The sequence below is a fragment of the Oryzias latipes genome, chromosome 5 (genome assembly GCF_053564925.1).
Source record: "Oryzias latipes strain Hd-rR chromosome 5, Olatipes_Hd-rR_3.1".
Classification (NCBI taxonomy): Eukaryota; Metazoa; Chordata; class Actinopteri; order Beloniformes; family Adrianichthyidae; genus Oryzias; species Oryzias latipes.
In genome coordinates, this window is record NC_136241.1 from 5,525,549 (window position 1) to 5,551,559 (window position 26,011).

Consider the following 26,011-nt stretch of genomic DNA (forward strand, 5'->3'; position numbering starts at 1 on the left):
ACATCTGGGAATGGCTGATAAGGGAAGCTTACAAAAAATGGACATCAGTTCCAGATAGTGGATGCACCTCATGAAGCCATCTTCACCACTTAGTAAAAAAGAAAAACGTATAAAAAAAACAGTGACATCAAGGATGCCATGACAGATTTTTGAGGTGATCAACAAGAATGGTGTAGCTACTGAGTGTTTTATTTGGACCCTTTAATTTCTGTTTTGAGTTTGTTGTTGTTTTTAAATTAATTTCCTGCTCAAGATGTTTGGCCTCTCGTTCCCTCTTTGCAATTTGAAGCTCTATTTGTGTCGGTAACACAAAGCACAAAATAAATACTCCTTTCAAACTTAAAACCAAGAGAAAAAAAGACCATCGCATTAAAAACGTACAAAACAGACGATGCTCTCAACCCTTCAACAACAAAAACACACAACATCTACTGTTAAAACATTGTGTTGTGTATTTTAAACTATTTCAGAGTAAGCTCACTTGTCTGACAACTATAACACGTTTGCATTAGCGCCTAAAAAATGTGCCAATATTCCACTGTGTAAGACATTTCCTGTTGCGTCACAGGATGCTGTAATGTCCGTGCTTGCAAAAAAGCAATGGAAAGATCAAGTTTGGAAGAGTAACTAAAGGGCTTTATTGTTACAAGTGATGAATCAAAAGATCATTTGTAGCTAACTTTCACTGCAAACAAATCAGAACCAGTTAATCCAACAAAAAGGTTGTTTTTGAGAATCTCTACTGAACCAATATCATATCAGTAACTTGTTTTAATAAGGACTCTAATTTTGACCCCAAAAAATTATGAATGACCATTAATGCAATAATCATCACTGATCAGATTAATTAGCATTCCATTTTGATACCGGATTTGTGATATGTAATGATTTCTGGAATAATGTTATGTCTTTTAATGTTATCAATGGGAATTCTTATTTGTTATTTAATATTATGAATATGGTAAAGTATAAAAAACTAAAACCGAAGTTAAGAACTGCATTATGGTGACTACGTAAAAGGAAAAAGGGAAACAGAGTGGGGTGAAATTACAGAAGCTTGCTTCTCCTTTTCTAGCAATTAATTCAACTCATTTGGACAAACTTCAAATGTAATAAATTCGATGTCATGGACTGTGTGTATGAGTAAAAACATGTTAATTTAAGGGTAATTATAATAAAATCCTTTGCATCTTGCAAAATCATTTGTTGACCTGCAAGGGTCAATATTAGGCCCAACACTGTTCATCCTATATCTAAATGACATAGACATAGTTTAAAATACACTCATCAGCAAATACTTTATATATGCTGATGACACAAGTATATTCTGTACAGGGGAGAACCTCAGGGAAGTAGTAAAAATAGTAAATACAGAGTTAGGGAAACTAAAAAAATGGTTCGACAAAAATAAACTCTCACTCAGTGTTAATAAAACTAAATTTGTGATCCACATTGCTGCAGATTTAGAAATAAAAGTTGCTATTGATAATCATGTTTTGGAAAGAGTGTCTGAAATTGAGTTCCTTGGAGTAATTATGGACACAAAACAAGCTGGAAACCACAGATAAAGCAGGTCAGAGCTAAACTGAGCTAAAAGCAGAGGAGTGTTGGGAAAAACGCGTCATGCATTCACAAAGCACCTTTAATACTAATACTAATAATAATAATATGGAAATACCTATAAAACAAATCTACAGTGTTTGTATTTCTCGCAAAAAAGCCATTTGAATCGTTCATGGAGAGGATTATGGGACACATACAAGTGTACTATTTTTAAAGTCGGGTTTATTGAAATTACGGGAACTAGTGAAACTGAAAACTATGGAGAGAAATTAGACTCAGTCGGATTTGTGCGTGCGTAATTCTTGATTTGTGCGTAAATTAGGATTTGTGTTTGCATATTCTTGCTTTGTTCGTGCGTAAATTAGGATTTGTGCATAAATTTGGATTTGTGCGTGATTTGTTACTCACATAATACGTTTTGTGTTTAAGTTAAAAAAATATAAAATGAAAAAAATACAAAATGCAATTTACGTATGCACAAATTAAGATTACAACAGCTTGAAACTACTTACACACACATCTTTAAAAAACACGCACGAATCCCTTGTTACGCACACACAAAGCCAAAGTTACGCACGGATCTACCGTGAGACTGTTTTCACGTCTCACAAATTCGTCCGTAAATGCTGCGTTTAAATACCAGTGGAATGCTCGGTCATTAGAATTTTCCTATCAGCCTTCCCTTCTAAACGTATCCAGACAATGACTCAATCAATACATGAAGACAGTAGATGTTAGTGTTGAACATAGAGGCTACTTACTTCGGGGCGTTGACCACCGAGATGGGCCGCCATTCTTCCCGTGACTCTCTCAGTCTGACTGCCTTTGATTTTTCCGGAAGAAAAAAACAGTGCCCCCTACTGGTCGTTCCTGTTACGCATTTTGTATCAATTCGGTGTCTCTGAGAATAATATACTTTTAACATATATATTAGCGTTTAAAAGTGAACGTCATATTCTCAGATAATAATTTTTATTTTCCTTTAAAGTTTTTTTAAGCCCTGCTACACCCACTGAAGGAAATACGTTTAGAAGGGAAGGCTGATAGGAAAATTCTAATGACCGAGCATTCCACTGGTATTTAAACGCAGCACTTACGGACGAAATTGTGAGACGTGAAAACAGTCTCACGGTAGATCCGTGCGTAACTTTGGCTTTGTGTGTGCGTAACAAGGGATTCGTGCGTGTTTTTAAAGATGTGTGTGTGTAAGTAGTTTCAAGCTGTTGTAATCTTAATTTGTGCATACGTAAATTGCATTTTGTATTTTTTTCATTTTATATTTTTTTAACTTATACACAAAACGTATTATGTGAGTAACAAATCACGCACAAATCCAAATTTATGCACAAATCCTAATTTACGCACGCACAAAGCAAGAATATGCATACACAAATCCTAATTTACGCACAAATCAAGAATTACGCACGCACAAATCCGACTGAGTCTAATTTCTCTCCATAGAAAACTGCTCTCATCATCTTTAAAGCCAGAAACAACTTACTTCCAATAAACATACAGCACATGTTCAAGGACAGAGACGGGGGTAACAAGTTAGGAAATCAGCTAAACTTCAAAAAGAACATCATATTACAAAATACAATGTGCTTATCAATTTGTGGTAATGATTTATGGAACGGATTGAACGAAGGTTTAAAACAAGCCAAAAGTTTACATGCATTCAAAAAAACCTGCAAGAAGTCATTGATGGAACTGTTCAAGGCAAGAAATGATCAATAAATACAAAAATGTCACTTCTGCATGGGTGCTATGCAGAATTTAATGTGACTATTTTAAACAAAACTGTAAATAGAGATACACAGATTTTTGGGGGGTTGTAAAAAGGGGTGGGATCACACAATATTTCTCTTTAACCCACTCCTTTTCAAGCACACTGCTTGTTTTATCTGTCTATTTTAAACTCTTGTGTTTATTTTCATTTTGAAATAAAGAAATTGAATTGAAAATTGAAAAAAATGTGTATGTGGAAAACTATTCTCAACTTATCTTCCTGGTAGCAATGAAGGTTAAATAAAAAATAATTTGTGGATTTATATTCTTCTACTTTTCTACAATCGTGTCATGATTAATTATTATGTATATATATATATATATATATATATATATATATATATATATATATATATATATATATATATATATATATATATATGTATGTACATGTTATTCTATTATATATTTATCAATATATATATTTTTTCTTTTATTTATTAAGAGTATTTTTTTTTTCGATTGCTTAAAATAAACCCATACAGTGATGGAGACTTGAGTTGCTTTTGAAACTGAAATGTAATCTTTTTGTCAAAAAACCCAATTATTTTGATAGAATGTAAAATGTAAAAATGTAACTGTGGCTAGAAGTTTCCTTTTTCTAACTAGTCTATATTACTTCTCGTGTTCTAATACTGCCAATAGCCATGTTGCAAAACTAAACGGGGAAGTGCTTCTTGAACGTGTCTCCACACATCCTCAGCACATAAGCTATGATTTGCTTCCAGCTGAAGAACCTCAAGTGTTTCTTTGATGAATCATGGTCTGTCAGCAGAGGGAATACACAGATGAAACACAGCAATTTCACAAGGTCTGTGAAAGTTTTGAAGCATGTTTTGTCAGCCTGGAAAATCCTGCAGAACTAAAGACTGCTTAACTAGTGGTTTTCTTATAACATGACTCATATATATATCATGTTAAAAGAAAGTGAGATATATTTATGTATATTTAAGGGTTAATGGCAGACGAAGTCTGCATTATCAGAAATTAAAGCAGGCCGTGGAAGCCTGAGGGCGTGGAGGACGTTTGCGTCAACGAAGTGCATTAATTCTGATAATGCACACGTCGAAGGCCATCAACCAGCTTATACCATGGTCACTTAGAAAAGGAATACATATTCAATCAGATTTTTGTAATTTATTCTTGTTATTTTTTCGGATTGGTTTACTTTTTCCACAAAAAACGGACTATTTTTTACGTGGCCGCTTAGCCGTCTGAGCAGGCACGAACCTCGACTGCGGCAAAGGAAAGTGAAATCTGTGCTGATGGTCACCATGGGTAAATAAAGCACCATTTCAGAGAGAAAGTTCTCCTCTTACCGCTGGTTTTTGTCCAAATGAGGAAGCAAAAGTTTGTTTTAAGGAAGCCAGTGCAGTGATACAGAACATTTATGGTATGTGACCGGAACTTCTTTTTGTTTGTGTGCGGTTATCACTGTGCATTATCACTTTTTAATGCAAACCCAGCAGACAAACCTCCGCGGGTGGTTTCTTCCCCAAGCTCTGGTCCTTTAGCTTGAGGGTCCTGCAGTGTCTTAGCTGTTCCTGTTCTGTCCTGTCCTGTCCTGTCCTGAGAGGTCTGAGGTCTTTCCAGGGATCTGTTGTAGCCACTCCTCCAGCTTGGGGGTTACTGCCCTGAGTGCTCCAATTACCACAGGCATCACTGTCGCTCACGACCCATGTCGTATTTGTTTTTATTTGTTTCTTGTATTTTGAGTGTTGCATGTGGGGTGAAAGTTCTTTTTGTATGTGTGTAGGTTCTTCATGTTTTGTTTCAGGTGATCTGGATGATTGGAGGATGAGAGAAGAGCTTCTCCTTTTTTGTAAACTCAATGGTCTTGGCAGCTTTTTAAGTATTTTTGTGGTTGGAGAGACTCACTTATCGTCATTTGGGTTCATTTCTTCCTTATTCATATTTGCCCTAGACATAAGGTGCATATCACTGTCACCTTCGCCTTCCATGCTTTTTCCAGTTCTTCTCTGAGTCCCTGGTATTTCTCCAGTTTGAACAAGGCTTAGATGTCCGGAAATCATGCAGACGCGCCCGCCCTCAAGCATAACACGGATCGGGTGACTACTCAATTTTGATTGACTACAGGGTGTGGATTAGATCATTTTGAAGACTGTGATGCAGCAGAAGAGAATGAGAGAAAAGAATCTAAGATACAAGGAGGAATTGAAATAGACTTTATTTCTTTGAAACAAACTTTTACTTATATAATAGTCAGCTTTTTCTGAAACAGCTATTTTAACTTAAATTAAAAATGACAAGATTAAAGTACCAAAAAGTGTGTGAATACATGTTTCTTTTGAAAGGGACCATGATCATCCATCCATCCATCCATCCATCCATCCATCCGCACGTGTAAACTTCAGTGAATATTTACTTCAGTAAGAAAAAAAATGACATGAAGAAAGTTGGACCTCATGTAAAGCATGCATACATTCCAAAACGTTCTTCTGTCTAAACACAGTAACTTGCGCTTGTATAAAAAATTACGCTTTAAAGTGACATGAAAGCATACAAAATGTGTTGCAGAATACTGAACTCGACGCCAGGACGTCAGCAGGCCCAGAAGCAGGTGAGGGGCGTGGCCACCCTGCTGAGCAGCACCTGGTAGGCCTGTCGGAACTGCCGGTTCATGAGCGCGTACAGAACCGGGTTGATGCAGCTGTTCAGCCAGGTGAGGTTCGCGCAGATCATGTGCAGCAGCTGCGGTGCGCGGTTGTTTTTGTCAGCGATGTTCAAAATGATGAATGGGACAAAGCAGCACACGAAACACAGGAAAACCGTGAAGCACATGCGCGTGACCCGCTTAAACTCGCCGTCATCTGCAGCGGCTGGGGCTGCTGGGACGGCGCGAGGCGCTGCTGCGGTCTCTGCGGGTCTGGCTGCGGAGGAATTCAAAGCTGTGTCTGGGTTGCGCGCTGGCGGTAAGGAGGACTTCTCATTGAGGAGCTCAGGTGTTTTGGGGGGCGGGTCCACCTGGCTGCTGATCTCGGAGCTGCAGGTCTTGGGCGCGTCGCTCTCCACGCCGCTGTCATCCGTCGTCGGAGGGGCTTCTGCGGGCTTACTCTTTGAGGAGCGCCTGCTCAGCCGGTACTGCAGCAGAGCCCGCGATGCGATGCGCACCCGCCTGTAGATGAGCAAATAAAACGCCCCAACACAACCCAGACCCGCGAAAAAGTAGAAGAAGAGCAGGATGGTGGAGTACGGCCGGCCCAGGGTGCGGTGGAAGCTGCACGTGCACACCTGAGGCACAAAAACAAAGACGGGCCAGAGCGGGGCGAAGCTGGCCAGACCCAGCGCCCACGCCGAGACCAGGAGCGCAACGAGACCGGGGTTCGAAAAAACCCGGTTAAACAGAGCTCTGTTTGTAACCAGCAGGTATCTGCTGACTGCCACCAGGCACAGGGTCAGGATGGACACCGAGTTGGAGAGGAAGAGGAGGAGGCCGAAGACGCGGCACCAGTTCTGACCGGTGCGCCACCGGAGGTGGAGGTAGGAGTCCACGGAGATGGGCTGCAGGATCGTGCAGTACAGGAGATCCGCCACCGCCAGGTTGACGATGAGCACGTTGAAGCGCGTCCTCACCCGGGAGTCCAGAGCGAAGGCCAGGATGGTCAACAGGTTCCCCGCGGTGCCGGTGATGGTCACGGCGCAGCCCCACAGCACGGCGAAGTACCGGTACCCGGTCACGGATGGACTGTAGCAGGAAAAGTCCTCCGTCTGGTTGGTCTGGTTCAGCTCCATTCTGTCAACTGAAAACATTATCAAGTTCCAGGATAAATAAATCCACCACTTCTTTTTGAGTTAACCAAAGAGAAAGGCTGTCCCCCTTGTTAATCATTTCAATTTATGCTCATGAAAACCTTTGTCAGTTTCAAGTCCCCACATGTTGGTTTCCTGAAGCTTCTTTGAGTTTTTTCAAACGCTGAAGTTTTGCACAGTTAAAGTCATTTATTTAATTTTCTTCGGTTTGCTTTTTGTCCTAAAGTCGTTGGAGTTAATGCCAGGATTTCTGACTAAACCAACTCTGACTGCATTCTCTCAGACTTCATTTCATGGCAGTTTAGTGAGAGTTTACATTCAACTCATCTCAGTTTAAAAAGTGCAGAAGAAGACATTTGTAGAAATGACAAAGGAGCCTCACCTTTAGGGTCTGCCTGTCTTCCTGAACTCCTCTGGAAATGCTTCTTCTTGTGCTCCGAGTCGCTCTCTTCCTGTAAATGGAGCCCTCTGCTTGTGTCATCTCCGATGCTGAAGTCTTCCTCACATGATGAAATTATGTAAGACGGGGCTTTTGTGTCCAAAGAAACAAAGTTTGTGTGATTTATATATACATAATAAAAAAGTCAAATATGCTTTTCCAAAATTGTGCCTTAAAATATTTGGTTTACAGAAAAGAAGAGGTTTGGGAGTAAATACTTTTCACATCTGCGGTCTGTGCATTTGGGTGAATTTATGTCAGTTGATATGAATTTTCTCTGTAAATACTAAATTAACCCCTTCATTCTCAGTGGTTGTTGGCATTTTATGGTGTTTCGTTGTCTTTATGCCCTTTCACTTTATGGCAGAGATGAAACGCCATAGCATTTCCCCTCAGTGAATCAGCTGTCACAGGTGGTTTGCTGAGATATTTTTTACATTAGATGCCCTTCCTGACACAACCCTGTCTTTTCTGGGCTGGGGACTGGGACAGGGACACCCAGACTTGTGGCTATACATGGTTAGGCAGTGACGTGAAGGGTCTTGCCTATGGATGAAGATCACCGAACCCTGATTTACCAAGCACCAGTCCTACACCAGCTAACTGAACCATCCCGCTTGTTAAATTAACCCTTGTGCTATCCTAGGCACTTTAACGTTGGGAGTTGGGTCATCTAGACCCACTAGACAGTGCTCTGAACCTTTTTTCTTCAATGATTTGTGATCTTCACTGGTGTCCATGGATTACATGAAATCTTTCCACCTTTATCCACCTTTAGTCATGGTAGGAAGAAGACGTCGATGTAAGGGTGGGGTCATCTAAGATAGCACAAGGGTTAACCCCTTCATGCCCTTTGACTCGAATTTGCAATGTACCAGAATTCAGGACTACACTTAATTTAGCATCACCTTGAATTGAACCTTTAATGATATTAAAGATATTTAATGATATTAATTAATTAATGATAATTAATTAATTAATTATATTAATGATATTTAATGATATTAAAAATGATATTAAATAGGAAATTTGGCTACTTATCTAAAGAAAGCAAAAGGAAACAAAAAGTTTCACAGTGAGACTGGAAACAAACCTTTGAAGAAACAAAAAGAAGCGCTTCCTGGGGTCTGAAAGCAGCTAGTAAGACAAATACTTTTATGGCTCATTAATCAGGTCAGTGAAACCAACATGCGTCGATATAAACCTCAAACTATGACGAGCGGTAAACCATTTCAGAGCGGCCACATTTTGTTGTGCTTGTTAGACAGCATTGAAATGTGCCTCAGATCAATGAGGTCAGTGATGGACAGAGCTGTCATGAAAGGCTCCTTCCTCACTGGGATAGTAGCCATTGATAACTGCTCACCCAACAGAGATTTCAGTTTCTGCTGCTAAGTTTATGTTTCCTGTTTTTTCAGGGGATTTCAGACTTTCCTCATGTGTGCATGTGATGCTGGTTTGTGAGGAAATGCAGAACAAACCTAAATCTAGTGAGTTCATTTGGCCGCCAATGCAAAGCTGAGGTTCTGCTCTGTTTTTACATCAGCTACAGTTATTGCTTTGGAAAAACTTTTAAAATTGGGATATTGCACTATTCCGTAGTTTTCTGAGCCACAAGAAAACTTTCACTGTATAAAAAAGTTACACCATCACTTTTGCCGGGTAATTTTTTATACCCAACAAAAAGTACTTGTCAAAAAACTAAATCGAAACATGACAACACATGATAAATTGGAGTGGTTTTCTTTAATTTTCAGCTGTGGGGTGTGTAACAAAATGAAAAACATAGGAAGTTCCTAAAACATGCTCTAAAATTTCTGAAAAATTAGAATTTTAAGAACAAAGAATTCCTAATAAATAATAAAACGATACTAGAAACTTGGTCTTTGGTCCACCGATTCCTGGGACATGATAGACTTCCCTGGTGAAGGCACAGACTCCTTGACACGCAACATATTGAAATTCATATAAATTAATTTGTCAAAATCCCCCAGCGATAGTGCTCTAAGGTTAATAAAATATAAAAAAAAAAATGTATGTGTATATTATTACAGGTATGTTAACTGCTGTTTAAAAAGAAAGGCTTTTCAAATGTTCACTTGACAGTCCAACCACTGAGGGGCAGTGCAAGCATGGATACGAGTGAAGTCCTTTGTAAAAAGTAAATATAAAATACTGCAGCTAACACCGATCTTATCAAAGGTTTAAAGCCTAAATTAAGGCAGTCTGATGAGAATAAACTAACAGGAATATTACACTAACAAAAACACTTTTCAATTAAATCTATAAATGCCATACAAATTAAGAGAACCATAGCAACATTATTTTGTAAACCCATTTAATAAAGTTTTAAATAAAATGAAAAGGAAACCTTACAAGTCTTAGAAGACAAAGACTAATGAAATGTAGACTGCAAACTAAAGGTCTGATCCTTTAGAGCAGGGGTTCTCAAAGTTCTTGTAACGGAGGGCCAAATTGGGAACTCGACATTAGACTGGGGGCAAATTTTGTTTAAAAAATGGATAAACAGAAAAAGTTATTCTGTGTCCACTGGTGTGTGAATGTGTGTGAATGTCCCGGTGACAGTCAGCTGAGGCTACATCAGTTGCTTACCATCACCAAGTCTGAATGAGGAGTGAATGAATAATGGACACATTGTAAGCAGGTTGTGCAAACAATAAAAAACCCAGATAAATCTAATCCATTATTATTTTTATTAATAACTTTATTGACCAAGTGTCATTTGTACAGGTAACCAGGCCCTCCAGATGTTTTCCCAGAGGTTTCTGCCCAGATCTTCTACTCGTCTAGTAATTGCACCATTTGACAGACTTTCTTTTGCTCTGGACAAACAATGTCAGCTACTTTCAGCATTTATTTTTTTTACAAACTCCCCATCACTTAAGGGTTTGCTACGCCGGGCCATTTCCAAAGCCACAACGTAGCTCCTTCAATGATTTGTGATCTTCACTGGTGTCCATGGATTACATGAAATCCATCAACTAAAACGAGACTATGCTGCACACCAGATGTTTACAAAAGCAGCTTAATCCAATGAAGCTGTGACAGAAACTAGTAAAAAGGTTCAGCGCTCTGTCATGTAGGGTCTAGATGACCCCACTCCCAATGTTAAAGTGCCTAGGATAGCACAAGGGTTACACTGATTGGGAAACCTCTTGATTGCGAAGCATTTTCAGGCCTTAAGGACCCTTTTTTATATGAAGTGCTAGTGGGGTTAAGTCATTTTATTTGGTTCAATTTCTAGGAATAAACAGGCCTTTTTGTTTGTTTGTTTGTTAAAAAAAAAGAAGGGTCTAGTGCAAGTGCTGAATGACAGCTTCAGGAAAAGTTCTGTATTTGAAATTAAACAAATAAATTTAGACTTCCACTTGATTCTTGTTTTATCATTTGGCACCACTATGTCTGTGTGCATTGTGTTGTTGATCTCTGAATCTTTGCAGGGTATAAATTATAAAATTCATTGATTCATAACACACAGTATCTGTATTTGTTTGGTCATGGTCAACTTTAGATCATAAGTTGTTTAAAAGCCATTTACCTTAATATACCGCGTTAGAAAACTGCTGTATCATAGAAATCGTTGAAAAAAAAAGCCAGAAGTTCTCATTTGATAGATACATCAATTCAGTTTAATGATTCCAGGTTTTGTTTGATCCTTAACAATTCAGACGTCCCAACATGAACCGTATCTTATTTTTATTAATCTACATTTACAGTACAGTTTTTCTAATAACATTTATTACATCTGTAGACATTTTTTTAAAATATTGCAGTTGACAAGATCACAGGAGTGCTTAAAGTATTGCTACGTTTCCCATTTCCTGAAGCATTCGTCTCGTCTGGCTCAGGCCTCTATTGACAGTTTTCAGTCGAACGCTTTGGCCGATGGACAGTCAGTGGACTTGAGGCAAAGCAGAAAGTTTATATTTCTTGTTGATTTCTGGCACTGTTCTAGATTTCTATCAAAAAGGGCTTTTCACGTTTTTCTTGCATAAATTTGTTCTGAAAATTTCAGCCTTGTCTTGTCTTTCAATTGCTTGATGCTGGTGACTCTTGTCGCTTCCTGCTATGGTATTGTGGTTAAATGTGGTCTTCTTTGTGTGCATATATTGCAGCAACCTGCAAAAATAACTCAAAAGTGAATCATTGTCCTGCTGTGCTCACAGTGCATGAAGTCTCTGGCAGCTTCCAGAGCTGCAGTGCAGACGATAAAAAGTCCAGTAGTCCTTCAAAGTCTTGACACCAACATGCAGATCTGTTCCCATAAATGTACAAGTATGTGCTTTGTGTTGTTTTTGTCCTTGTTTGAATGGTAAATCAAAAGGAATTATCAGAAAGTGCTGTTCTGCTCCATGTCATGATTGCATAGGACCCCAGTGTTTGCTTCTTTAATCTAACTCCATAGTTTCTGTAACATAAATGCATTAAATGTGCACATGTTTTTGGATAATGTCCCACTTGGATCAACTAAATGTAGGCATAAAGACATTTTTCTTAAAAACAACAGTGTTGATATACAATTTGTGGATCTTCTTAATCTTCATGGACCAAATAAAACCAGAGAGGTACAATCCAGCATACAGTTGCTACGTTATGACATTTTGGCCGAATCTGAATTGCTTCCCTGTACAGCTCCTCCCCTTTGCTCCTATTAAAGGGGGATTTGGAGCTGTAGTATATGGAAACACCAGAAATGCTTTTTCATTTTCACAATAAAGCTGCACAGTCGTGTCCAGAGGAATTAAAGGCCAATGTTATTCCCACCTATTTACGTGCAGCCAAGATCACCATTGCCCGCATGGATTTGAAGTGCATCCAAAGCTAAATGTTGTTAGCACGTAATAACCAGTGACATTCGGTGAGGTTGGTGGCTGGTGAGGCACCGACTCTTCTAGAGTCAGATATACAATTGCAAGAAGTGAATATTTCAGCATTCATCCAACAGCAGGTAACAGCATCAACGATACACACAAGAACATATTTGTCCTACAGAGAATATTTATGTCATAGACATGGATAGAACACTCTTCTTGTGTATAAATTATTCATACATATATACCGTAATCAAATTAAAGTACACAGATGTGTTCAGCACACATTTCATTTTGAACCCTCAGTAACTATTTCTGGTATTTCTCCAACTTCAAATTCTAGTGCTTTAATGTTATCAAATGTTGTCTGTGAAAATGATCATAAAAATAATTCTTGTAGGCCTAAAATTAACTTTTCAAATACTTACATTTTTCCCACTTACTCCCATGTTATGTTTTAGAAAACAAAAATTGAAAACCATGTTTGGCCCTACTTTTTGAGTCCATGTGTCGATCCTTCACCACAAAAAGCTCTATAATCTCTTGGAAAAGTTGTCCTTATTTTCCTTTAGTTTAATGGGTCTCTCCCTCTGAATGGAGACAGACGTCCTCGGTCTGTTCTGTTTCTACTGCATCAGTGTAGCTACAAAGCAGCTGTCAGCTCACGTCTTCCCCCTGCTGGCGAGGCTTGGCTCATCAGCAGCCTTTTCTGCGCCCTTAAAGCCCGTACACACCGGGACGAATTTCGCGCGCGATGTTCGCCGCCTCGTGACTAAACAAAGGGCACCAATGTGAGTGTGCACACCGACGCGAAAAACGCCACGCGTAAAAGCGTCATTTTTTAAAAACCGCCTCGGGTTCGTTTTTTTGGTTTGACGCGCCGCGTCAAAAACTATACGGCCAATGACAATGGCGCTTTTGCACACGTATCTGGAGCTTCTGAAGTTACAGTAAAACACAACTTGGGGGCGCTCAAACCCAAAACTGCCTTTCTGAGCACACATACCAGCGAAGAAGATAGATGCCAAGTAGCGTCTACACTGCCGCGAAGAAATAATGACGGACATTCTAAAATATCCCTGAAAACGTTCATGATACATTTTCAGCTCTTGTACCAGTCGATAAAACTCCCCATGTTCTTCTTTTCTCGTAACTATGGTATGTACCCAAAATCGACGTCTTTTCCGGCGTCTTTCATCATTCAACAGAACAATAATTTCTTCATCGCTGGAACTGGAGCTAGAGCTACTGGTGGTGGAAATATTCATGTTTTCTTTGTTTGATTCTGACAAGCGCGTAAATACTTGCTCTCTTCTTCTGAGTGAAAAGCGACTTTAAGAAGCGTAAAGTTGCGCAGCGCCACCTTGTGTACAGGGGGTATTTCTGTTTTTCACTAAGCGCCATCTAATGTCAGGGAATGAAATTGGATGTTCTCTCGGCTCATCGTCAGCGAAAATTGCCTGGGTGTGAACACAAAAAACGTGTCGAAAAACGCTGGCGAATAATGGCTGGCGAATATTCGTCCTGGTGTGTACGGGTCTTTACAGAGTCACTCTGACTGCACGTCTCTGGTAAAATTGAGTCCTGCAGTCAGAATTGAGGCCAAGCGCTCCGCAGCTTCACCCGCGCAACACCCAAATTCTGCGATTTTAACCTCAGAAACTGTGGAAAACGAGTCGAGTCAACTGAAAATGTATCTTTAACACGGATCAGTGGAAAATAATATTTACTTAATGTACTTTTATCACAATGACAGGTGAGGCCGATCCTCACCTGCCTCATCTGACAGCACGTCACTGGTAGTAACCCAATCCTAACACTTCTTGTGGGTCCGTTTCGCCAATAATATATAGCGCTGGCCGCATGGATTAAAAAAATTATGAGCAAACAGGCACTTAATAATAATCATAACAATAACAAAAGCACATTTAGAAGATTGTCTACTGCACAATTTCACAACACCGCTGGGAAACAGCAGTTTTTAAGTAGAAAACGAAAAAGCATTTTGAAGTATTGATTTTTCACTTTATTGTTGAGCCATTTGATGCAGTTACATTGCGAAAATGAAAAAGCATTCTCTCTTAATCCATTTTAATTGTCAAATTAAACATTTCTAAATGAATTTTGCTACACATTTACTAGAAGACTTTTTGAAAATGAAATGTCAAATACCATTTTCATTATCATTTTATTTAAGTGACAGAATGAACGGTGTTGAGGAAAAAAAAGAAGAAGCGGTTTGGAGGATTAATTTTTCATTTTATTTTCTAATCAATGAATGGAGCTTCACTGGGAAAATCAAAAACAGCAATTCTGGTATTGACTTTTATTTTGAATTATGAGACATAAATACTTCCATAGAACTGGTATCTGAAAGTGTTTTTTTGGGGGGGCTGGGTATCCCATCGCTGGAAGGGTGATCTGCATCGCGCTGTGATGCGGAGGAGAAACTTGTTTGTTCATGTGGGTGTGCTCTGAAGCACAGAAGTTTACATTTAAATGTAAGTAAATGTAAGTTTTTGCAGGACTTTTACATATAAAACAGATGTTATTTTTGTGCTGGCAGCTATGTGCTAACATAGCTCAACCACAACTCATCAAGTGGTAGTGACGTCCGAATTTGAAGACGCTATTTTTCCATTTCTCTCCGCTTGGAAGGATAAATGCAGGGATAGGGAGAAACCATTGAGGCGGGGAAGCAATTCAGATTCAGTTCCTTTCAGTGCCGTTCAGTTGTTCTGACCGTGCCTAGATTCCCTTAGGTGAGCCAGATTTCTTTCCATTTTTTAAAGTTTAGCAGTAGTTCTATGGGTGTTTTGGACACCCTTTAAAAGCAAACTGTTCATCAAGATAATAAGAAAATATGTCCATTAGGAAGCTAAGTACAAAGAAGTGAGGGATGGCTTGAGATGGTTCTCTAATTCATCTGCCAAACATCACAGAGTTAAGCTTGGATCCAGTCGGGGTGAAGACAACAAGCATCCACCAACACAGACACACACGAGATAAACCGCCATTCACGCCCACCGCCAGGTTATGCTGTGATGTCGCTTCCAGCGTTTTGTATTTGTCGAGCAGGATTTAAGAAATCCACATCAAACACAGAAGAGAGGTAGGGGTTTGAGTCTGACGCAGTGGACTGTGAAGCAGATGGAGAGTTTCCGACTGGGAACTACTCAGAGGGAATCGCCTAAGAACGTGTTTGTCAAGATCCTCTTTAAGCTATTAACACAGACATGCCGATCACTCACTGATAACTAAACTGGAGGAAGGAAACTTACACCTCTACACAATAAACAGCAATATTTATGTCTCATCGTAATATAACCACAGTTCCAACCAGACCAGCCAGTTTTGGCTCCTAATGGCAAGCTGTTGCCTCACAGTGTGCTTCTTCCTGATACTTCTGCGTTCCTTCACTGTTAGTACGGGGTGAAAAGGATTGGACCATGTGTCGTGCGGATGGGACCTGGGGCTGGCCTCAGCAGGCTGATGGGTGTTCCCTGTAGGAGCGGGTGATGGGGATGTGAGGTTGGACCAGGATGACGAAGCGCCAGTTGATTTGAAGATGCTGCTGCCATCGCTGCAGCAAGGGCCAAGGGATTTGGTAAAAGTCCAGCTCCAAGAGCTTTAGGAAGTTCCTTTGTGGGAACCAAGAAAGACCAATAATTAAAACCAACCAAGTAAAACCCCAGGAATAAATTAGAATCGAATAACCAATCGAATGTGACAGAAAATCTTAATACCATTAGATCTGTGCGCTTCTTGTGCCGACTGAGAAGAGGATTAGGTTTTCCTGCAACTCCATCCCGATGCCTTCTGCTTGATATATGCTGCGACAAAAAAGGTCAATGAACTGTCAAAGACAGAGAAAGTGGCAACTGAACCCCAGAATGTAAAAACCCAAATTTGGAAGAGAACTGCTTTATTCAGATGGAAGTGACAATGAATAGAAGTTATTCTGTAGGCAGGAAGAAATGGGTCAGAATCCTCCACGCTGAAGGAACAGCATTGAGTGGATTCCTAGGCTGGCCAAAGCATACAGGGTAAACTGAAAGTGAGGAAGTCCTCCAGGTGGGGGTCAGGTGGGATCAGCCTGGCAGGGTTAAAACAGGCTGGAGAGCTGACAAGAGGCTGACAGCTGTGTAGCAGAGTCAGGGTCAGGCAATGCTACGTTCACACTGAATGTGAGTCGGCCACCTCTTTTTCGACGCTCAGCAAATTCGCTGCTGGCCGCCTGTCCAATAATGTGTTCATGAGCTTGATGCCCCAGACATGTGTGGGAGGAGCTACCGTCAAACGTTTTCAGCCTGAGCTACATGAGCGGTGTCTGTGTATATCTTCTTACAATACATGGACGGCACAGATGTTTAGAGAAAGGTTTATTTATTGTAAAGAGCCCTACAAAAGCATTGGTAAACACGTCTCTGTGTCTGGGTAATGTAATCATTTAGGGACTCTCTGAAGCTTGACTCCTGCTGTATTAGCTAGGTCTGAATGACAGCCGCTTTCTGCTGCTTCTGCAGTCTTTCTATGACCCAGTTTGAAGACTCGCTGTCCCGCATTAACCCAAGAGGAGAAAAATAAAAGCAAGAATAAGATCAGTGGATTTTTTTATTCTTGTCTCAATGAAAATAAGAAAACTATTGCAAAATTCTGGAGACCTGAGCAGGTTGCCTCCCTAAACCACAGCTGCTCTCTGCCCGCCAGCCAGCCAGCCTCCTTGGGGAAGAGTAGCGAGTGCAATCGCTCCAGCCCTTCGCCCAACAATAGTTGGAGCGGTGCTCGGGCAACCCGTGGCCCCCGAAAGGTATGAAAGATTTAAGAAAATGGATGGATGGATGGATGGAAGTTCAGAATAAGAATGATCGGATCAATCTTTCATATTGGATTTGCACCCCCACCTGCTGAAGAAGTCACTGAACACGTCACATGCCCAAAGCTGACTCCCTGATTGTTTGACACAACGCTGCGCCTTCGCAGAAGTCCAGATTTTTTAAGTCTGGGCGTGCCAAACCAAGATACCCATACTGCACTGCTGTCCTACCGCCACGCCGGATGTGCAAATCGCACCGCAGGACCTCAGATCGCCTTGACTTGAAACTGTCAGGGTCAGGGTCAGGCAGGTGGGCATGCTTCAAACAGGCTGGATCACTGACAACAAGCTGGCAACTTTCTGATAGAGAGGTGGTGGTAGAAAGAGAGCTCAACAGGTGTTCAGGAGGAGGGAGTGAACACTTACCTAGACAAATAAGAGTGCATAAAAAAACTCATTGAGACTGTAGTTAATGTTGGTTTCTCACCTGCTTTAGCTGCAGTTCAGAGTTGACCCTAACGTTGCATATCTCACAGTGAAAGGTTTGTTCCTGAGTGTTTGGGTCAGAAGACAGATCTCCTCCCTGCTCAGGGCTGGGTTTAGGACCAAGACGTGGGTATGCTTTGATGGGTCCTAATCCACTTCGAGCCTCCAGGATAGTTTTGTGTTTGGTGCCTTGAGACAACAAAAACAGGCTTTGTGTTTGATTGTGACCATCTTCATAATACCTGTAAGGAGCTTCAAGAGACACATTTTAATCCCAGTGCAGAGTATTTTATGTAAAGATGACAACACTTGATACTAGTGTGCAGAAAGGCATTTTGTAGACCTATACCTCTTACAATCATTGGGAAAAGGTAGTTTCATACCTGAGTTTTTAGTTTCTTTAGATTCACAAATGTTAAGTATGATATCAAACATGGTAGCTGTTTTGTTTTAAAATCGGAAAATTACAAATGTAAAATGTTGTTATCTGCATCCAAAACAGCCACATTGTTCTAATTTTCTTCCAAATTCTAAAGTCTGTGTGTTCATCTGATGAAGGTGCTGCATGAAAGACTCACCTTTGTTATGTGCCTCCAGCTGTGAAAGGGAATTTACAGCTACTTTGCACAGGGAGCAGTAGAGGAGTTTCTTGGCTTTCTCCTCCTCTGGTTCTCCTGAATATGGGCTGGGTGCTGGGGAAGGGGTATCGAGCAGAACCACCGGTGCTGGATCTGCAGATGGGACACTGAGGGCTGCAGAGGGGGACAGTGGCGGGGGTAAAAGACTACCGACAGCAGGCAGAAGGGGGCACTCTACGTCTGCTGCGCTCTGCGCCGGGGTTGGAAGACTGCTGGAAGTCAGGGGTGACTCTTTCAGGACTGGAGTGTCAACTGCAAGAACCAACAATTTTCCAATCAGTGGTAAGCTTATGGGAGAAACCGAATCATACAAACACTCATCCATTTCTCACGACTGTTAAAATCCAAAAACAATACATTGCTATTTTTTGGCACATTGTTGAGTGGCTTTGTGTGGACTAAACATTGTTTCCTTTCTGAATTTAGCATAGTAATGATGCAAAAATAAATTTTGAAGGTTTTTGGAATGTTAAAAGGCAAAATAAGGTTGTTTGAAACACAAGGTGTTTGACATATATTGCTGCTGAAGCTTACCCTGCTTATCAGTACCATCAGGTTTGGGGCTGGACGATAAGAGGCCTGCTATGGAGGGGGAAGCAGGTGGGGGAGGTGGCTGCTTGTCTCCATCTTGTGAACGTGTTGTTTTGGATGTTTCTATACCTTTTATCCTGCGGGCATGGCGATTCCCCTTATAGTGAGCCTCTGCCTGGCTCTGGAAAAAATAGATTAGGTTTTGAAAAATACTTGTTTTGAACAGACAGTGTGTGGTTGTTTTTATGTTTTTAGCCTCTGATTTTTTAAATTCTTTTTTTTTATTTTGGCCACCATCTAGATTATTTTTATGTCATATTCCCATTTCATTTGTCCATCCATCCATCCATCCATCCATCCATCCATCCATCCACCCACCCACCCACCCATCCATCCATCCATCCATCCATCCATCCATCCATCCATCCATCCATCCATCCATCCATCCATCCATCCATCCATCCATCCATCCATCCATCCATCCATCCATCCATTCATCCTCCTCCGCGGGGGGCAGCAGTCTAAGTAGAGATGCCCAGACTTCACTCGTCCAGGACATTTCCTCCAGCTCCTCTGGGGGGGACCCCGAGGCGTTCCCAGGCTAGCCGAGAGACGTAGTCTCTCTAGCGAGAGAAAAAACTTGTCATGTTTTTGGACATGTTTAACGCAGAGCAGCAGGAGTTCATCAGAAATTTACCTCTGACTGCTGGGCCGTTAGCACGGAGCAACCCCACCCCCATTTCCCATTATCTCTTTGTTTACACTCTCTCCCGCAATCTTACCTCACACCCCCAACCTAACATTATCGATGCAACAAAAATGGTGATTAATGTCAGAGCTATCCAGCCGTAAAGTTTAGATCCAGATTCCAGCTCAGACGAGGAAAACAAAGACGCTCATGGGTCCATTTGTCTGCAGGGGGATGATCAGAATGGGGCGGAGCATGGGGACTTTGGCCCACTGACTGTAGCACCAACTCATGATTCACAATGAGTTAAATAACAAAATATAATTATAAAATGCATTTGAAGCTTATTTTTCTTTATACATGTCCTCCATCATCAGAAAAATGCTACAAGAACGTGTTAAACATTTTCATTGGATTGAGTCTTTAAGATTCTTCATAAATTCCAATGAATCTAAATGACTATTTAGGAAATATCTTTAAAATGTTTAATAGCTGCACTTTAACCTGTAAAGGGTCAATTTGTGCTTTAAATGTTGAGGTGTTTAAAACTTCAGTGAGGAAAAGATGAAAATAGTCCAGAATTTAAAGTGCAATGTTTATTTCCATAAAGATTGTGGAGAGCAGTCACTGCAGGCAGGGAGCAGTGAAAACATAAAAAAAGAAAAGCTGCAAGTTGAGACACAGAACATGCAGGATAAAAATCAGAACCACTATAAAGCTAAAACACATTTTTACATTCAGAATATTAAATAGAAATGACTAAATACAATGTTGAAGCCACAATATTGCTGATGAATCTGTCGAGTACTGAGCATGAGTGGGTTTACCTGTTTTTTCTAGTGTTAAAGTGGTTAAAAATCATGTCTTTATTCTCTTTATTATGCATCAAATGACAGTGGCTGTGTTTCTCTCTTAGCTTTCTGCTTTTTTCATTATCCTTTCTGTTTTGTGTCCACCTGTGGGTGTGTGTTTGTGTGTCTCTGGGTTTGGTATTCCTTGGCAATCAGCCTTTGCACCTGATGCCCACGCTCGCTCATCAACCTCTGCAGGATAACTATTCTGGCTTCTTATCCATCCATAAAAGTTGAACCGATTAGCGGTTGGAGGTTATTACTTGCCCCTCGGGCTGCTCTTAAAAAGTAAATTCACAGTTTAAGTGGGTCTCTGAGCCAAACCTTGAGTTCGACAAATGACTGTTCTCTGTTAAGGTCCAGAAACACAATGACCGCCGCCTGCCAACCCGCTCCAGTCCAGCCCAGTGCTTCAAATCCACAGGCCACCAAACCTGCACATGTTTCCACATCTACCCCGGATCTCCATGTTTGGACTTCATCTTAGTCTTCCTCACTGGATTTACTATGAAGTCACCTACAGTAAACTGAGTTTTTGTCTGTTGTCACCACTGTGCTCTTGGGATCCTAAAAGGATTTTCAGGTTAAGTTGATGGTTTGGTGCCATGATGCGTCTGACAGGGAAGATTATCTTCCTCCCTTCACTGCTGGTGTGTGATCAGATAACTTTCCTGCCGTGTTACATGTGACTATTTGATGGACGGATAAAAACATGTTATATTCTTATAGATAAAACCTATATTGAAATAAATTTTAACCTAAAAAAAAGTGCAAAGTCAAGGCCTTGATAGAGCGGATTAAAAATCAGGATTAGGATTTCAGAAATCCTAAGTGAATTATTTCACTTGTTTTTTTGTAAACACGAAAATAATTAAAATAATAAACTATGACAATTCCTGGTTTCTTTGCCACTACTCAATGCACTATATAGTGCGCTCGCCATTTTTCGGGTTCTCCGAATCAACAATTCTGAATTCCAATGCTCTGGAAATTTTCCAGAAGTCTCTACAAAAAATCTGTGTGCATTGATGCTCACTAGATTGGTGAACATGGACCACAATGCATTGTGTTTGAATCATTTTTTATTCGAAAAAATGAATAGAAATATATTTTTTAGAGAGACCGTGAAGACCCTGAGCAATGACACCGCCCGTCTCTCCGAGGAGAACCGATCCATAAAGGAAACCCTCCTGGATCTTCAGTCGAGGAGCATGAGGGACAATCTAGTGGTCGCGGGGGTTCCAGAGGAGGCAGGAGAAGACCCCGAGGCCACCGTCAGATCCTTTTTACAGGTCCACCTGAAGCTCCCCAAGGAGGAGGTGCAGAAGATCTCTTTCCACAGGGTTCACCGCCTCGGAGGAAGAAGGTCCGACCACCAGCGCCCGCGTCCTATTGTGGCTAAATTCGAACATTTCAAACAGAAGGAGTTGGTGAAGGGCCGCGGACGGGAACTGAGAGGCACGCATTACAGCGTGAATGACCAGTTCCCGGCAGAAATCCTCCGTAGAAGGAAGATCCTGTTCCCGCTGAGGAGGAAGCATCTTGCTGCTGGTTCGAGAGCGATTGTGGCCGTTGACAAACTTTACGTGGACGGCCGGCTGTTCCGGGACCCGGAGATCACCCCCTGGCTGTGCTGAAGGCTTTCAGATCCGCGCTGAGAACATCTGCGCTGCCCAGAAGAAACCCGCTAAACTTACTTCAATGAATGGAAAACCGGATCATCAATAATCCACACCTCGATTCTCAGGAAAACAGTCTTTTTTTTTCTTCGTCACCTCAGTCCCACTGATGTTTCTATTGTTGTTTTGTTGTTGTTTTCGTTTTCCCTTCTATCTCTTTTTTTCTTTCCTTTACTCTCCCCCCCCCCCTCTCCCCCCTCATTATATGTAAATCACCTGGAAGCAACTCATCCTCGGTAAGTATTTATTTATGCACGGAACGGGCGCGCGCACACACAAGCGCACACAGGGGCGTGCACATGCGATCCCGCACACACACGCCGACATACTGCAATCACCTCACACAGGCTCTCATAGGACGCACGCGACACGCAGCTCACATAGCCAGAAAACGTTCACGCGCACAGCGCTTCTCAATGCGGGCACGCGCACACGGACTGGTACACAAGCACTACTTAGCTTTACACCTTTTCAGTCAGAGCAGTTATGAACAGTCTTAACATCGTTAGCTGGAATGTGCGTGGACTTGGCTCTGAGCCAAAGAGACTGAAAGTGTTAAATCACCTGGATGGTCTAAAAGCAGATATAGCTTTACTGCAGGAGACCCATTTATCAAATTCTTTGGATCACCTTATGTGCTGCTTACAATTTCCAGTTATATCCTCTGCCAGTTACAACTCCAAACAACGAGGAGTTGCTGTTTTAATTAATAAAAATCTTAATTTTACTCATAAGGATACAGTTACTGACCCAGAAGGCAGATTTGTAATCATTAATATATCCATTCAGAATAAGGACTTTTGTATAGTGAGTATTTATGGTCCTAATGTTGACGACTCTTCCTTCTTTCACAGATTCTTCACCTCACTCTCAGTTCACTCTGACTCCACAATCATTATAGGAGGAGACTTCAACCTTGTTTTGGACCCTGAACTTGACAGACTCAGCACAGCAGCAAATCAGCGTACATGGCGATCTGCAAGTATTCTAAAGCAGTACATGAATGATCTGGGTCTCTGCGACGCGTGGCGCTCATGTCACCCAAGCACTAAAGGGTTCACCTTTTTTTCTCCAGTTCACTATTCACACTCCCGTTTAGACTATTTATTAATCAGTAACTCTCTTTTAAAAAATATTCAAAGCTCCAATATCCATCCAATTATTATCAGTGATCATGCACCAGTCTCTGTAAACATTTCTAGGGAAAAATCCACACCCTCTGGTACAACCTGGAGGTTTAATACGTCTCTGTTAAAGGACCAGGAATTTCTTGAATTCTTTAAAAAAGAGTGGGCAACCTCCTTAGACTTCAACAATACTCCAGACATCCCACCGTGCGTTCTTTGGGAAACAGCAAAGGCAGTCATGAGAGGGAAAATCATTTCTTATTCAACGCACAAAAAACGCAAAGAGAAAGCAGATTTATTAGAATTAGAAAATAAAATCAAAACCCTGGAGACTGCTTATGCTGCTTCTGCACAGGAACACATTCTGGGAGATCTGAAAAATTTAAAGCTGCAGTTAAATGACATCATTAATAAACAAACACAATTTCAAATACAAAGGCTACGACTTGAAAGATTTGAAAACTCTAATAAATCTGGCAAATTTCTGGCTAATCAGCTTAAAATTAACAGAGAAAAATCATCAATCACCTCTATTATGGACCAAACAGGAAATGTCACCCATGACCCGGTCAAAATTAATAACGCATTTGAAAACTTTTATAAAAACCTGTACACACCGCAGATCAATCCGTCAGAGCAAAGTATTGACTCATTTCTTAATAATGTAAACCTACCCAGGCTAAATGAGGATCAAATCACAAACTTAGATTCTCCGCTCTCGCCGTCTGAACTTCATGAAGCTCTGTTACTTATGCCCAATGGTAAAGCACCAGGGCCTGACGGCTTTCCTGCTGAGTTTTATAAAGAATTCTGGGAACAACTGGCACCAACATTTTATAAAACTGTCACATCTATTAATGAGAGCCAATCAATGCCACCTAACATGAACTCAGCCAACATAATTCTTCTTCTAAAACCAGACAAAGATCCCACTAGTCCTTCAAGCTATCGCCCTATTTCTCTAATCAATGCAGATGTAAAAATTATCTGCAAAGCACTAGCACAGAGAATAGAAAAAATCACTCCTCACATAATTCACTTCGACCAGACTGGATTCATCAAAGGCAGACACTCGGATGATAATGTCCGTAGACTAGTTAATATAATAGACTTTGCCACCATTAAAAACCAGGAAATGACGGTACTATCGCTGGATGCTGAAAAAGCCTTTGACAGAGTTAATTGGAAGTTCCTTATTGCTGCCCTCCATAAGTTTGGTTTTGGAGAAGCATTCATCAATTGGATCAAAATATTATATCACAACCCCAATGCATCAGTTAGAACTAATAAACAGACTTCAAACAGGTTTTTTCTTGGAAGAGGAACCAGACAGGGCTGCCCACTCTCTCCTTCTCTTTTTGCTATATTCATTGAGCCTTTAGCTGCAGCGATAAGACAGAATGAGAGCATTATAGGAATAAAAACCAAACACAGCCATCATAAAATTAGTCTTTATGCGGATGACATATTACTGTTTTTAAGGAATTTACATTCTGTAAATGAAACAGCAATGATCATAAATGAATTCTCCTCCATATCAGACTATTCCATTAATTGGAATAAGTCTGTTTTATTACCACTCAACAGGAATATGGAACAAAGACTCACAATTCCAGTTAAAACAGGAAATATCAAATATCTGGGTATCTACTTTTCCCCCAAACTATCAGAACTGGTGCAGCTAAACCACACCCCATTACTGAAAAGCATACAGGACGATCTAACACGCTGGACCAACCTGCCTTTGTCCCTTATGGGCAAGGTAGCCACGGTTAAAATGAAAATCTTACCCAAGGTTAATTATCTCTTCTCAATGATTCCCACACAACCGCCATTAAAATGGTTCAAAACATTAGACTCATCCATATCAAGCTTTCTATGGAACAACAAACCTGCAAGAATTAGTCTAAAAACTTTAAAATCTGCAAAAAACTGTGGAGGATTAGAATTACCTAACTTCCACAAATACTTTCTTGCAAATAGATTACAATACATCTTAAAATGGTTAAAAAATAATCCAGAAACCAACTCACGGTTAGACTTGGAACAGGCGTTATGTGGAAAGATCAACCTGTCACAGCTACCATTTATTAGCCAAACAGTTAAAAAACAGGATTGTTTCAAAAGCATTAATATAAATGCCACCTTAACAGCCTGGTGGGAATTTCTCAAAATATCAAAATCATCAATTCAACCGTGCAAAATGACACCCATCTGGAACAACCCGGACATCCTTATTAACAATAAAATGATTCACTTCCCAGCTTGGCAAGCAGGGGGCATAAAACAACTAGAGCATGTAATTATTGATAGAAGATTCATAACCCCCCAGGAACTTCAAGACAAACATGGAATAAATAACTTCTTGGAATATCAGCAACTTAAATCAAGTATTACTAAAAAGTATAAAATTAAAGACGACGATTTAAAGCTACCAGATGTAGTTACCACTCTGATTAATTTTTCAATGAATAGAACTCTCTCCAAAATATACAAACTTTTATGTAATTTAGATAACAATATTGCCCTTCCAACAAAAAAATGGGATGCAGATTTGAGCATCAGCACAGATGAAAGCTTCTGGTCAGAACTTTGTCTAAACACCTTTAAACTGACAAAAAGTCCAAATCTGCAGCTAATCCATCTCAAAACTCTTCACAGAATTTACTACACTGGACAGAGGATGTTCAAGATGGGTCTCAGTAACTCAGACATTTGCGAGCACTGTGATAATAATCTACCCGACAGCTACATGCACGCACTGTGGTTCTGCACTCCTGTCCAGGCTCTCTGGCAGCAGGT

The 26,011-nt window shown here is 40.6% G+C and overlaps 2 protein-coding genes and 1 long non-coding RNA gene across 4 annotated transcripts in view; 1 reads left to right on the plus strand and 2 right to left on the minus strand.

Moving 5' to 3' along the window:
• Positions 1 to 5,520: 5,520 nt before the first annotated feature.
• gpr84 (G protein-coupled receptor 84) lies at positions 5,521 to 7,104 on the minus strand. The gene has a single exon (XM_023954740.2). It carries the CDS (start codon positions 7,102 to 7,104, stop codon positions 5,914 to 5,916), a length of 1,191 nt encoding a protein of 396 aa, XP_023810508.1. The 3' UTR covers positions 5,521 to 5,913.
• Positions 7,105 to 11,188: 4,084 nt separating this feature from the next.
• Positions 11,189 to 26,011, minus strand: part of LOC101166104 (zinc finger protein 385A) — an 86,870-nt gene continuing 72,047 nt past the window's right edge. For both annotated transcript variants that reach the window (XM_078946891.1, XM_023954741.2), the window contains exons 4-8: positions 18,868 to 19,045; positions 18,274 to 18,585; positions 17,697 to 17,884; positions 16,140 to 16,226; positions 11,189 to 16,034 (exon numbers count right to left, since the gene is read on the minus strand). In XM_078946891.1, the coding sequence (XP_078803017.1) occupies positions 15,816 to 16,034; positions 16,140 to 16,226; positions 17,697 to 17,884; positions 18,274 to 18,585; positions 18,868 to 19,045 (984 nt within the window). In that variant the 3' untranslated portion in view covers positions 11,189 to 15,815. The remainder of the gene's footprint in view (positions 16,035 to 16,139; positions 16,227 to 17,696; positions 17,885 to 18,273; positions 18,586 to 18,867; positions 19,046 to 26,011) is intronic.
• On the plus strand, positions 20,554 to 20,951 carry LOC144992114 (uncharacterized). Its single transcript, XR_013655913.1, has 2 exons — positions 20,554 to 20,691; positions 20,761 to 20,951. It is a non-coding gene; the product is annotated as an uncharacterized LOC144992114 (long non-coding RNA).

Bases quoted from the DNA above. Each gene is read 5' to 3' on its own strand.
- gpr84 (XM_023954740.2), bottom strand. From the start codon at position 7,104: ATGGAGCTGAACCAGACCAACCAGACGGAGGACTTTTCCTGCTACAGT.